The 13,610-nt window shown below is 42.2% G+C and overlaps 1 protein-coding gene across 6 annotated transcripts in view; it reads right to left on the reverse strand.

Annotated features, from left to right (window-relative positions):
* Positions 1 to 1,361: 1,361 nt before the first annotated feature.
* LOC142469163 (dual oxidase maturation factor 1-like) overlaps positions 1,362 to 13,610 on the reverse strand; it is an 81,567-nt gene continuing 69,318 nt past the window's right edge. For 5 of the 6 annotated variants that reach the window (XM_075576116.1, XM_075576119.1, XM_075576115.1 and 2 more), the window contains one exon: positions 1,362 to 5,691. In XM_075576116.1, the coding sequence (XP_075432231.1) occupies positions 5,528 to 5,691 (164 nt within the window). In that variant the 3' untranslated portion in view covers positions 1,362 to 5,527. The remainder of the gene's footprint in view (positions 5,692 to 13,610) is intronic. The other variant, XR_012788977.1, reaches the window with a different exon arrangement.

Below are 13,610 nucleotides of genomic sequence, written 5' to 3' on the forward strand. Positions count from 1 at the left end.
GATATACCAAATAAGAATACATGGGAAGGATGTTGATCCAGGGAATAATCTGATTGCCAATTCTTGGAGTCAGGAAGGAATGAATTTTCCCCTAAATGGGGTTTTTTGTTTGCCTTCCTCTGGATCAATAAGTATAGATATAGGATAAAGTATCTGTTGTCTAAATATAGCATAGGTTGAACTTGATGGACGGAAGTCTTTTTTCAAACTCATCTACTATGTAACTATGTAACTATGTAAGTTAGGAGACCTTACCCATCCAGTTGCCCAACATTTCACTAATTGTAAATTTGAAAGTGTTAACAAACTTAGATATAGAGGAATAGAACATGCCCCAAAACCGATTAGAGGAGGTAATAGAATGGAATTGTTAGACAAAAGGGAACTTTACTGGATATTAACCTTAAATACCAGAATACCAAATGGTTTAAACTCGGATTGGGATCTGAGCCCATTTTTGCATTAAACTGACTGTTTATTAGATAAACGGAACAGAGGTTATATATCTCTTGTTCTGTATACTAAGTATGTACAAATTATATATAGTTCCTGTTGGTATACTTCTCTCTCAGTATCAGGTATTATGGATTTTCAATACCATTCTTATTATTTTTTATATATATCTATATAAATGGTATTGATAAAACAATTACATGATTATATGGTTATTAGTTCATGTTATTTAACAACTTTCTTTATGTTTATATCCAACATCTCATTCTCGATTTCTTTTATGCATCAACTACTTAGATATGATCTGAACGATTTTGACCCTGTATATTTTCTATTATCATTTATGATTGTGATATATATATATTCTTTATTATTTGTTTAAATTCATGTTTATATTATTTTCTTAATTTGAGAATATTGGGGTCCAATTGTTCATTACAAGATGCTTCTCAATTTATAAATTATTTTTATGGTCTTTAGTCTATATCTTTTTTCTTTTTCTTTTATTGTTATACATTTATATGCTGTGTTCATGTACTGTTCTACTTTTAATTGTTGTTGAGATAAAGGCATTGTACACTGCCAGGTCTTTGTTTTTAAGCAAGGTTTTCTTGTGGGGATTATGTTGTGTTTTTTTGTTTTTTTTGTTAATAAAGTTTTTGTTTGTCTGTATACCTGTACTGACGCGCTGACATCACCACCCCGTGTCGCGCACGGCGCGTCATTCGTGTCGTGTCCAGGCAGCGGACGCAGGGGGACAGATGGCGGGAAAATGCAAGTATATCAGATACCTGGTAAGGGAGGATCAATAAGCACCTTGATAAAGAGCGTACTGCTCGAAACGCGTCCGTGGGCTCGTTTTTAGTTATTATTTATTTATTAATTTATTTATAAAATATTTTACCAGGAAGTAATACATTGAGCGTTACCTCTCGTTTTCAAGTATGTCCTGGGCACAGAGTTAAGACAAATAATACATGTTTACAAATAGTTACATAATGAGCAGGGTATACATTATATACAAGACATTGCATGCACAGTTAAAGATAATTTGTATTATGGGCGTATGAAACAGTTACAGACCACATTAAAATGTGTGACAGACTTAGATTTGAAAGAACTTAGACTGGTGGTGGATGTAAGAGTCTCTGGTAGGTTGTTCCAGTTTTGGGGTGCACGGAAGGAGAAGGAGGAGCGGCCGGATACTTTGTTGAGCCTTGGGACCATGAACAGTCTTTTGGAGTCAGATCTCAGATGATAAGTGCTGCATGTGGTAGGGGTGAGGAGCTTGTTCAGGTAGCTGGGTAGCTTGCCCATAAAGAATTTGAAGGCAAGACAGGAAAGGTGAACTTTGCGCCTAGACTCGAGTGATGACCAATCTAGTTCTTTGAGCATTTCGCAGTGATGTGTGTTATAGTTGCATTGGAGAACAAAACGACAAATTGAGTTGTAGAGGGTGTTAAGTTTGCTAAAGTGGGTTTGAGGTGCCGAGCCATATACTATGTCTCCATAGTCAATAATTGGCATTAGCATCTGCTGTGCGATACGTTTTCTGACCAGGAGACTCAGATGCTGATGCTCTGATTCATTAAATGTTTTTATTTATGGGACACACTCTCTTGCAGTTCTCTCTTCTTTTTTTCACTGTTCATAGTGGTGCTCCAACTTTCCTTTGCCTGCCTGTTTGGATTTCGTGGAAAAACGGAAGCACACACCTGTGGAGGAATATCACACAGAAGACCACACAGATGTGAGTAATATTACTCTTGTACACCCTATTATTTGTCCACATCGATGCTCATATATCTGGACACTAGCCAGTGGGAGTTTTTACTATTCCAGAAGTGGAACTCCATCCAGCTATTCGATTAACAGTGGATAGTGGTGTAGTCATTATTTGACTATTGGTCTATACATTCATATGTGATACTTCAAGGATTTGCACAGTGAATATTCAGTGTACTTACTATGTGCTTATACAAGCTACTGATCTTTGTTTGAGCACCATACAGCTTTCTTTTTATTTGTTCTGTAAGTATAAATATACAGGCTTCATTCATTGCTTATCATTTTGCTTAAATTACCACTAAGTACTAGATCTCTCTACTGGGACCGGTAAACATTGTGGTTTGATAACCCCCAAATCTTGTGGTTTTTATAATTACATTTTTTTTATTATTCAATTAATTCTGTCTTAATACATTTCTAACTTTTTAGCTGTCAGGTTAATACATCATAGATACATTGTATTACGTTAATGTCGCCTCTATTTTGCAGCTCTTTGAAGGTCCTTTCTCATTCTTGTTAATTGCATATGTATTTAAAGTTAATTCTTGCTTTGTCCAGGTCATTATACATCTCTAAGGGGTCTTTTACCACTTGGAGTATTTAGGAGTAAACCTCATCTAAAGGATTGCTTTTCTCTCTCTTCATATTCTAATAGAGATGAAATAAAACACATGTTTTCTGGCACACGCAAGTAAAAACAAGGTGAAGCACAGCAAATAAAGCAGATACAGAGGGGAAGTAATATAAGAAAGTGAGCTTGTGACTTGAGCTAGTAATTCCAATCAAATAAATCTTAAAAAGGACAGTGTGCAATATTTACTATGCAGTCTTCTGCTATAAGGAACATTCAGTGCTGGAATACATTACAGCCTATTCAAATAAATTAACTTTGTCCCATGCAAGAAGGGGACTCATCGCAGAAGACTGCTTATTAGATATGCTTCTCCATCCATGAAGTGGGTAAAGTGCTTTGTACAGGTATGAGCACTCAATGAGAAGTAGATCTCAAAACCAAGTATACTGTGACAGTGGTGCAAGCCATCAGCTGTTTTAGCTCACACTGTTAAAGCTGTTGTTCTGAATAACAGAGGTTGTGGGCACCATACCCTATTCCTAAGGTAGACACATAAATCCAAAGGGGGGGGGGGGGTTTAAAGCCCCCAGTGGAGCAAGAAACCCAGGGCTGCACTCACGAGAAAAAGTGGGAGGGACCAATAAGTCCCGGGCCAATAGCCCTGTATTACGCAACGCAAAACAAAAAAGGTTTATTTAAATATATATATATACAAGGAAAGGTAAATCAGGGGGTGTGGGGTAAACGGGCAAAGAGAAGTGTGTTAAAATAAGAGGAGGATAGGTGACCAGGGAAAAGTAAGCTCCCAATATCAGGTATGCTAAAGGTATATATGGGTACCCAGTATACAGGTATATGATACTCAGGGTATTAGCTGACTTGAGATTTATATGGCCAAGACGGACAGAGTGTATATATTTATAGCAGTTTAGCATTCAGCTAACACCAAAGGTGTATATCTTAGCTGTAAATGTCCTAAACTGACATGAGATAGGGACATCTAGTAGACGCCCATACATCTGCGCTAAAACGGGTGCATATAAATGTACAGATAATCCCCCACAGTGGGGCACCGCAGACATAAACACCCTCCTGCAAGAATGCCAGCTGTTCCGGTCTAATACACTTTTGTATAACGTGCATATACAAGCACACAATCCCCACTGGTGGGAAGCCCTGGATATAAATAGCCTCCCACAAAGGTGTCATACAGTGCTGCAACACCACACACAAAGTTGTATAGCCGGCATGAAAAGTGTATGGCTCGTAAGGTAAAGACTCATACAACCCGTTCCGCCGCGTGTCTGCTGCTAGACCCGGTACACAAAATCTCCTGGCCTCATCCTGGTCGCCTCCACCTACGTCAAAGGGATGACGTCATCTAAAACCGACGGACCGTTTCGCATAGGAACCTATGCTTCGTCAGGGCTTAAAGTGGTAAGTGAGACTCACTTCACTAATCCCTTAAATACCTGTTTTAGTAACAGGAAATGGGTGGTCCCCTGATAGTTAACTCCTTGTTGACATCCTGATGTGGATGTTTAGTGGCATATTCCTCACAAAAAGGTTTGTAAACCAACTACAATGTAATGCTGCGCTAGAAGTGTCCTGCAGGTTGCTGCAAGAGTAATTAGTAGAGAATGTATGGAGGATTTCTATTTTCCTCAGACCTTCTGTTACAGTACTTAGTTGCATACACAGAATATGGAGAAAATAATCCAGCTGATGGTTATTGTATCAATGTTGGTATGTGCCCAGTCCTGATAAGTAGCACTTACCCCCAAATAATCATGAACATGGTGATATGCATTAAACATACTAAAAACCATGGCTGTTGTTATTGTGTCAGAATTGAACTCAAAGGGTATGTTGCATGATGGGATGCGTGTGAATGGGATGTAGGAGTGTACGCCCTTATATGGAACCACCTCTAAAGTAAAAAAAAAAACCCCTTTGGATTTATGTGTCTATATCAGTTTTTTACCCTATGCACCATGAATGAAAATAGACTTTATATTGAATAGTTGGAGAGCGATAAGCATTTGTGTGTTTTTTAGCCTATTTCTAAGGTGCATTAGACTTGTCAATCCAATAACACTGTGTGCTGTGGGAAGGAAGTGGAATCATTTTCTGCAGTTTGTAAAGTTATATTTATTTTTAAATAAAGTATTTAAATTCAGTATATGTCTGGCCCTCTGGCACACTGAATATTTTTGTCTCTGTTCTGTTTTTCCATAGCCACCTTTGTGCATATCCTTCATATAGCAGCAAAAGGAGTGCATATACCTGTAGTAGCTGCCTCCACCTGGCTTTCTTCAAAAGCAGACCACTTGCACTTCCTGGTTGACAGTTTAATGTTCCTTTTGGAGAACACCTCTCTCTCCTATAGTTTACATGGTGTGTCTGGTGTCCATGTGATGCTGTCATAACATTTTACATGCTGTCATAGATAAAAATAGTAAATATCATAAAGGCAATAGTATAGTTATAATATTTATGGGTCGCGTCTTCTCTCCAGATTCTTAATAAATATGGGGGTACAGAACCCTGGAGTAGCCTTGTGGTACTAGAAGATGGTGTGGCTCAGACCCCTGTTTGGTATTTCCCACCCCAATATGTTCTCATCAATAAAGTGGACTGTTTTGTGTCACTCAGTAATGGAGGTCATTTTCAAGCCGATATCCATCAAAGGTTAACCATTTCTGATAGTAACTATAAATCCAGAGTGACTGTATCATTCCCTGAACAGAGTTGATTGATGTATAGTTCTGTTGGCTTTTCCTCTTCATCGATTGCGTTAAACAAAATCTTCATTTTCTCGGGAAAGCAAAAGTTCATGACTATTAATGTAATCCCGATAAGGAAGCAAAAAAGACCTAGAAAAGAAGAATATGACAATGTTCCATAAAAATAAGACCATAAAAAGGAAATAGGAGGAAAAAAGATACAGACATTACAAATAATACAGATTACTAAAAAGTGAACAGATGTTGTGAAAATTAAGAAGAATAAGTAATAGATGATAACCATATTAATTTTCTGAAAAGTAAAACAGTTATTGTATAGGAGCATGAATGGTTATGAGGAAAGATGATGGTTGTTCTACAGTACATGGAAATTAGTGTTTTCCACATAACTAGAACTGTGCATCTATTTATCAGAACCCGTGGAGTTCGAATGTTGCAAGGTATTTAAGATTCTTTCTTTTTCAGATATAAAAATGGCAAGTTTCATTTCAGTATAAAAAATATTAATTCTAGCATTTTGCTGAATGGACAAGACTCACTGTGGTTGTTTCCCCTCATAAATGGAAAGGTTCACAGTTTTGTGGTAGGACCTGCATTTGGTTATGCCTTGACGTTCGTATGCAGGCTTATAACGCTTTTGCCAAAGGGTTTAACTAAATAACCAAGTAATTATTATTATTATTATTTAAGTATTTAATCTTTATATTTATTATTTTATATGTTTTGTCAATTGGATGTAGCATTGGCCACACCTGTCTTTTGTTTGTATACATTGGCCACACTCAGTAGCACTCTTTTTGACGTGTGTGTGTGTATGTGTGTTGGAGTTAGAGCGTGCTGGGAATGTGTGCGTTAATTAAAAAAAATATTAATCTGTATAACCTAATTTGCCAGTTACAAGAGTGCTTGTCTCAGATCAGAAAGTGGACCCACAAGGCTAAGGTATATTCACTGATCAGAGCCAAGGGAGAGAGTTCTGTTAGAGTATACACAGTCAGGTTGTAAGCAGAGGATCAATTCAGGTGGCAGATGTGCAGAGTCGGGGTCACAGGCTATGAGGTCAAGGTAAGCTGCAAAAGTGCAGAGTCGGGGTCACAGGCAGATGTCAGCACAAGGGAATCCACAGATAGTAACATGCTGGGACTGTCATAATCAGTGTTCGACAAACCTATACATTTGCACGCCCCGGACGAGTGGATTTAACATTGTGGCGAGCTCCTATTGGCCCAAGCAACACACATGTGGTACTAGGTGGTGATTTGTCGACCACTGGTCATAATAATAGGAACCTTGCTCTACAACCTCCTGTAGGAAGTGCATTTATACCTGGTGGGAAGAGTGGGGGAGGGGGAAGGGATGTTTGAAACCTCTACTCAGCTAGTAATCTAGATACAGTGAATTCTGGGGAGTATGGTGCTTTTACTGGTATATATTGATAAATAATACATCCAAGAATAAGAACCCGGCTTGTAGAAAAACTCAAACACCCCTTGTTGTAAAGTATGAAGAGTGTACAGTATGTGTTAAAAATGTTTATTTCTAATCTTAATTAAAATATAGTGGTGAATAAGTGAAGGACAAAAACTAATTGAGGAATAAAAATAAAATTAAAAGTTGCCAGGGTCTCTAGAATATCTCAGTAGCTAGCGTTTGTTGCAGTGGAGGGTTAAATCCCTCAGAAAGAATGTGCTAATATTTATATCCAGCGGTAATATACACAGCTGAACCAGGTATATCTCTGTTGGTTAAACCTAGTAGAAACGACAAAATCCCGTGGGTAGCTGTAAATCGCTGTGTGGTGCGGCTAAATAACCCTTCAGGGTAAGCAGCTATCAATGCTGTTGGTAGTGGCACTGGTTGGGAGCCTTTTTTAAATCAAACACATTTGATGTGGCTAACATAGGAGGGAGGTATGGAACAGTGTAACAAGGGACTTATCCCTGTTCACAAATGTGCCTCTAATCCAGCAGTGTGGTGGTTAACTGCTGGTAGCAAATTAACAAACACCACCTGCCTGATTACAGGTGGTAGAAAAAGCCTGCCTTTGAGACAGGAAGTGACACCTTAGCTCTGACTGAGAGCTGACCTTTAGAGACAGCACATTTCTTGAGCTCTGCCCAGCAGAGCTGATTGCAAGACACCAAATAAGACTTCTAAACCTGGATGCTGATATTTTTCTGTGCACGCACGGGTGCGGTTCCAGGAGAGCAGAGAAGCTTACTCTACAGCTGATAACCAGATAAGACTTTCATTATTAAGAGACTGCTTATATCTGCTTATTTTAATGCTATATGTTTTGGGGCTGAGAGAAATGCTTGACTAGGGAGATGTGAATTAATTGCATAAGGATTTCACTAGAAATACTCCCAAGTGAATGGAAGCTTTGTTCCCCCCCTGTGTTTGGATAATTTCCTGATGAAAAGGAAAAGGCACAATAAAGCCTATTATAATTTCACATTATAAAGACTCAAAGTGTGTACTGCACCGACACACTTTATTCGAGCAAATACCCGGTATGTACCTGGCAGATACCTGGAATGTGCCGCTTCTCACCTCTGACAAGCCCCGTTGCATTTGCCTTCCCAGCCTGGGTTCATGCCTGGCTGATGGGCGGCTGATCTGTTAAATGATAATGATTAGGATTTAATAGGCTGCAATGCTTTGCGTGTCTAATAGAGGGCATAAATTCATGAATTGTAATGCAGTATATGTATATATACTGTGCAGTATTGCAGCCAGCGGGAATAAAATGCTTCAATCCCTGCTTGGAAAATAACTCAATGCACTCGGGCAGAAAACAGTCACAAACCTCAATACACCCGGGTATACCCGAATTCGTGGGACTAGCCAAGCTCGAATAAAGTGTGTCGCCAGTGTACCTCTGTGAACGTCCGTCTACAAACAGGCTGGTGAGATTAACTCAATTGACATAATTCAGCAACTATGTTGCATATAAGCCGCTAGAATGTAGCAGTGATAAAGCAAATAGTTTCCCCCTTTCCTTTTATGCTATTAGAGAAACTGAGCAGACCCTCATTGGCAGCTACCTCACGGTTAAAAGTTTTACGTGGCTCCCTCTGGATACAGCTGAGGACATGGTTTGGATATACCAGTACTCATTACAATGAGTGTGGTGTTTAGAAACCACCTGTTTCAGTAACGCAGCCTTCAATGGCTGGTATATAGGAATGGAGATGAGACTCCTCGTGCCTTCAGCTATATACTAGAGTACATCAGGGCTGATAAAATAATGTGGTTTTAGGGACCACTAGCCTCTATAATTGCAACATTACATTTACTAACATGTGTATGTCTCTGCTGCCTAAGTGTAACTGTCTGCTGCCGACGATCGTTTCACGCGCATGCTCGCTTTGTCAAGTCTTGTTAATTTTTATTGCATGCAATTCATGCCGGGGGTCTCTGGTGCTGATATTATTGGGTATCAGCTCTGGAGACACCCGGCATCAATCCGAAGCAGGAAAAAAGCATTTTTTTTTCTAAGTCCTCTCTCACCGCCTTCTCAGCAGCTTCTCCCCAGGCTCACACCAACTTTTCACAAAAGTTTCAAAACCTGCCGATAAGTGGCTTATTACTGCTCACCCGGCAATGTGTTTTGGACGGCAGAAAAAAATGGCGATTCGTGCCTTTATCGCCCACTTATCGAGGCTTTCTGGATAGCAGTAGACATTTTGGCCGAAAAGGCCTCGATAAGTCGGTTATCGAGTGTCATGGTAGACCAGAACTTTTAACACCAAAATACCCTTTGATTGAGCAAAGCAAGAGATAAAATAAATTGTGATTTATTTACAGAATGAACATACACAGCTTAGTTTACAAAAAAACACTTGAAATACACTTACTGGGACTGGGCAAAACAAAATCTTCTGGAAGAGTCTCTAAGTACAATTTCCCAGGAGCGGGAGTTGTGCACAAACAGAGCCGAATACAGTCTTTGGATAGTGGCGCCTCTCGCAACCACTGTTTCTCCTCCATAGCTGCTTACTTTGTTCTACCGCCGTAGAATTGGTTCTGGATTCCTTACTTCTTACAAACTCTTGACTTGGATTACGATGTTACAAAGTTTAAAATCCATCTTAGATTAATCTTTCACTGCATGATGAATCTGACTCTCCCAATCGGCTTCAGAAATTCGTATGCAGTACAAATCCCTATCTGTAACCTCTGCAGCCAATCTCATTCGTGGGAGTAACATTCCCACCTATCCCAGAGTTGCCCATACTTGGCAACACCTGAGAGAGGGCTTCTTAGTTTTCTAAGGGCATGCGCAAACCTCGCACCTAGCCCTCCGCTGCCCACTCAAGTCGGGAAATGACCGATCCCCACGGAGTCCCAGAGGAGTCACTGTGGGAGTATATTCCAACTCCTCCATCACCAAAGAACCCCTACAGAACCCCAACAGAATCCTGATTCCTGTATCCCTTCAGGCTCCGGCCTCGCGATGAGCACATCTGCCTTCATCGACTCTGCTTCCGGAGGAAATTTCATAGACCAGGAATTCGCCACAAGGAACAACATCCCCTTAAGAAAAAAAAAAACCCTGGTAGGATTGGAGGCCTTTGATGGACGTCCCCTGCTGCTGGCCTTCATCATCCTACAGGCCGCGGAAATCTCCCTGGTGTGCGAACAGACCCACAGGGAGAACATCACCTTAGACGTGATCCACTCACCATCCACCGAGATCATCCTGGGACTTCCTTGGCTACAACGCCACAACCCACTCATTAACTGGGCCAAGCAAAGACCCATCTCTTTTAACCAACAATGCTCCGCAACATGCGCAGTTCCACCTCAAAAGATATGCAGCATGAAGACCCCAGAGGAGCCACAAGACGTTTTACCAGAAGAATACACAGAATTCAGAGACGTTTTTCGACAAAGCCAGGTCAGAGGTACTACCCCCCAATCGATCCTTCGACTGTCCTATAGATCTCCTGCCCAGTTCCACCATGCCCAGAGGACGCTCTTACCCTCTTTCTCTCCCAGAGACCAAAGCTATGTCCGAATACATCCAGGAGAACCTCCAAAAAGGGTTAATCAGGAAATCCTCGTCACCGGCAGGGGGCTGGATTTTTTTTTTGTCAAGAAGATGGTACCTTAAGACTCTGCATCGACTACCGAGGACTAAACATGATCACCATTAAAAACCACTACCCACTACCATTGATATCGGAGCTCGTCTCCAGTGCTCCACCATATTCACCAAATTGGACCTCCCCTGTGTCTATAACCTAGTAAGGATCCGTCAAGGAGACGAGTGGAAAATGGCATTCAACACAAGAGATGGTCACAACGAATACCTGGTAATGCTGTTCGGTCTGTGTAATGCCCCAGCGGTCTTCCAAGACTTTGTAAATGAAATATTCAGAGACCTGCTGAACAGATTCGTTATTGTTTACCTGGGCGACATTTTAATTTTTTCCAAGACCATCTCAGAGCACATTAACCAAGTCAAACAGGTACTTCTATGCCTTTGTCAGCATCACTTCTATGCCAAACTGGAAAAATGCAACTTCCATCAAAAATCTACCACCTTTCTAGGATACATCATATCTGATTCTGGGTTTTCTATGGACCCCTCCAAACTGAAGGCCGTCGTGGACTGGCCGCTCCCCACGTCTCTCAAGGGCATTCAGAGGTTCCTAGGGTTTGCCAATTACTACAGAAAGTTTATCCACAAATTCTCTTCCATTGTCGCACCCATCACAGTTTTCACCAGGAGAGGAGCTGACGTTGTGTCCTGGCCACCTGCAGCTATCCTGTCCTTCAATGTCTTAAAGAAAGCCTACATCTCTGCACCCATACTGATCCACCCCAATCCCAGACTACCTTTCACATTGGAGGTGGACGCATCAGACATCGGAGCCAGAGCCATTTTGTCACAGAAAGAATGTCTTCCAACCTACACCTATGTGCCTTCTTCTCTAAAAAAATCTCATCGGCACAGCAACATTACGACATGGGCAACAGAGAACTACTAGCCATCACTAGCCTTAGAAGAGTGGAGACATCTATTGGAAGGAACAGAGAGCCCCATTACAAGCCTCACCGACCACAAGAACCTCATGTACTTGGAAAGCGCTCAACGACTAGGAGTCCGTCAAGCCCGCTGGTCCCTATTCTTCTTTCGTTTCAATTACATCATATCATTCATACATGGTTCCAAAAAATTAAAGGCAGATGCCCTTTTCCAGACAGTTCTTAACAGAGAACAAAACCGAAGCCAAATCAGAGACCATCCTGCCTGCCAGGTTCATCATTTCCACCAACACATTTGACATAATGGATGACATCCTGCTGGATCAAACTAACATTCCGGAAGGTTTGGAGGTCCCGGATTGATTCCTCTTCGCAGCACTTCCCTTCAGCAAAAAAATCTTGGAATGGGGACACTCATGAAAACCCACCGGTCATCCTGGTACCAAAACAACCACAGACTTGATCACACGGACATTCTGGTGGCCAAACATGCAAGGCGACATAAATGAGTTCACCAATGCATGCACCACATGTGCAAGGAATAAGGTTCCCCGCAGCAAACCGCAAGGGCTCTTGAATCTCATCCCGGACCGCCCCTGGGGGAACCTACCTATCTATGGATTTTATAGTAGAGCTGCCAAGATGCAGAGGTATGAACACTATACTAGTAGTCATAGATCGCTTCTCGAAACAGGCACTTAAAGGCCTACCGGACTTCCCCACACTGGCGGACATATTCTGTAAGGAGATCTTCCGTCTCCACGGAACTCCCACGACCATCGTATCGGATAGAGGGTCCCAGTTCGTCTCGAGATTCTGGTGGGCTTTAACAAAGAAATTGGACATATCCCTGCATTTTTTATCCAGGTACCACCCACAGACTAATGGACAGACAGAAAGGACCAATCAATCCTTGGAGCCAGTACCTGGCTGCTTCATCGCGGACACCCAGGACGACTGGGCAGACCTTCTCCCGTGGCCAGAGTTCGCCCATAATTCCCTGAGGAACGAATTAATACAGGTCTCGCCCTTCTACGTAAACTATGGTTTTCATCCAGCACGACTGCCCATCTCTTCCCCTCCTTCTGGGGTTCCTGCAGCAGACGACCGGATCCTAGCACTGCAAAATTCATGGACCAAGATCCAGATTAACCTAAAAGAGGCTTCCGCCAGAAAGAAGACCCAGGCAGACCGCCACCATCGCGAAACTCCAGAGCTGAGACCGGGAGACAAAGTATGGCTGTCCTCACGGAACATATGCCAAAGAGTCCCCACACTCAAACTGGCCCCAAGATTCTTGGGTCCATTCAAGATCTTGGAGAAAATCAATCCGGTGGCATACCGCCTGCAACTTTCCTATGCAATTAAGATTCCATCCGTGTTCTATATTTCACTACTGAAACCTGCATACCGCAGCCTCCACTTCCCAGATCCATCTCCTGCACCACTGGGTCCACAAATCGTACAGGGCCAGCAGGAGTACGAAGTTCAGGCCATCCTAGACTCTAGGAAAACAAAAGGGACAATCCATGATCTCATCCACTGAAGATGATACGGTCTCGAGGAACGATCCTGGATTCCACACCAGCAAGTCCACACATCCGAACTCATCAAAGAGTTCCACCTGAAATACCCCCGGAAGCCTCGCAGGGTTCACCCGGAGGTCTCCTCTAAAGGGGAGGGAGGGTACTGTAAGGATTACGGACTTGCAACTGCCCCGCGCATCCTCCCGAGCACCACCGCACATGCGCGGGGTGCCAATGGACTGCACTCCTTACCTGACGCATGCAGCGCGCATGCGCACCAGGATGGCGTCATCCAATGCCGCGGATTTAGGCTCCGTCTCCGGATCGCGCTGCTCACTACCTGTGTGCAGTGCTCGTGCACAACACGCGCACCATGCCCCCAAGCTCCGAGTCAATATTCTTTAGCTGCACAAACAGCTACACCTACTCTTTGAGCCCTGGACCTCCCGTAAAGCCAGGAGGAGGAGCCGTGTGGGTTGTGATGGTGCAGGAATAGTTGAAATGCCCAGAGAATATTCCTTCAAC

The sequence above is a fragment of the Ascaphus truei genome, chromosome 18 (genome assembly GCF_040206685.1).
Source record: "Ascaphus truei isolate aAscTru1 chromosome 18, aAscTru1.hap1, whole genome shotgun sequence".
In the NCBI taxonomy this organism is placed as follows: Eukaryota; Metazoa; Chordata; class Amphibia; order Anura; family Ascaphidae; genus Ascaphus; species Ascaphus truei.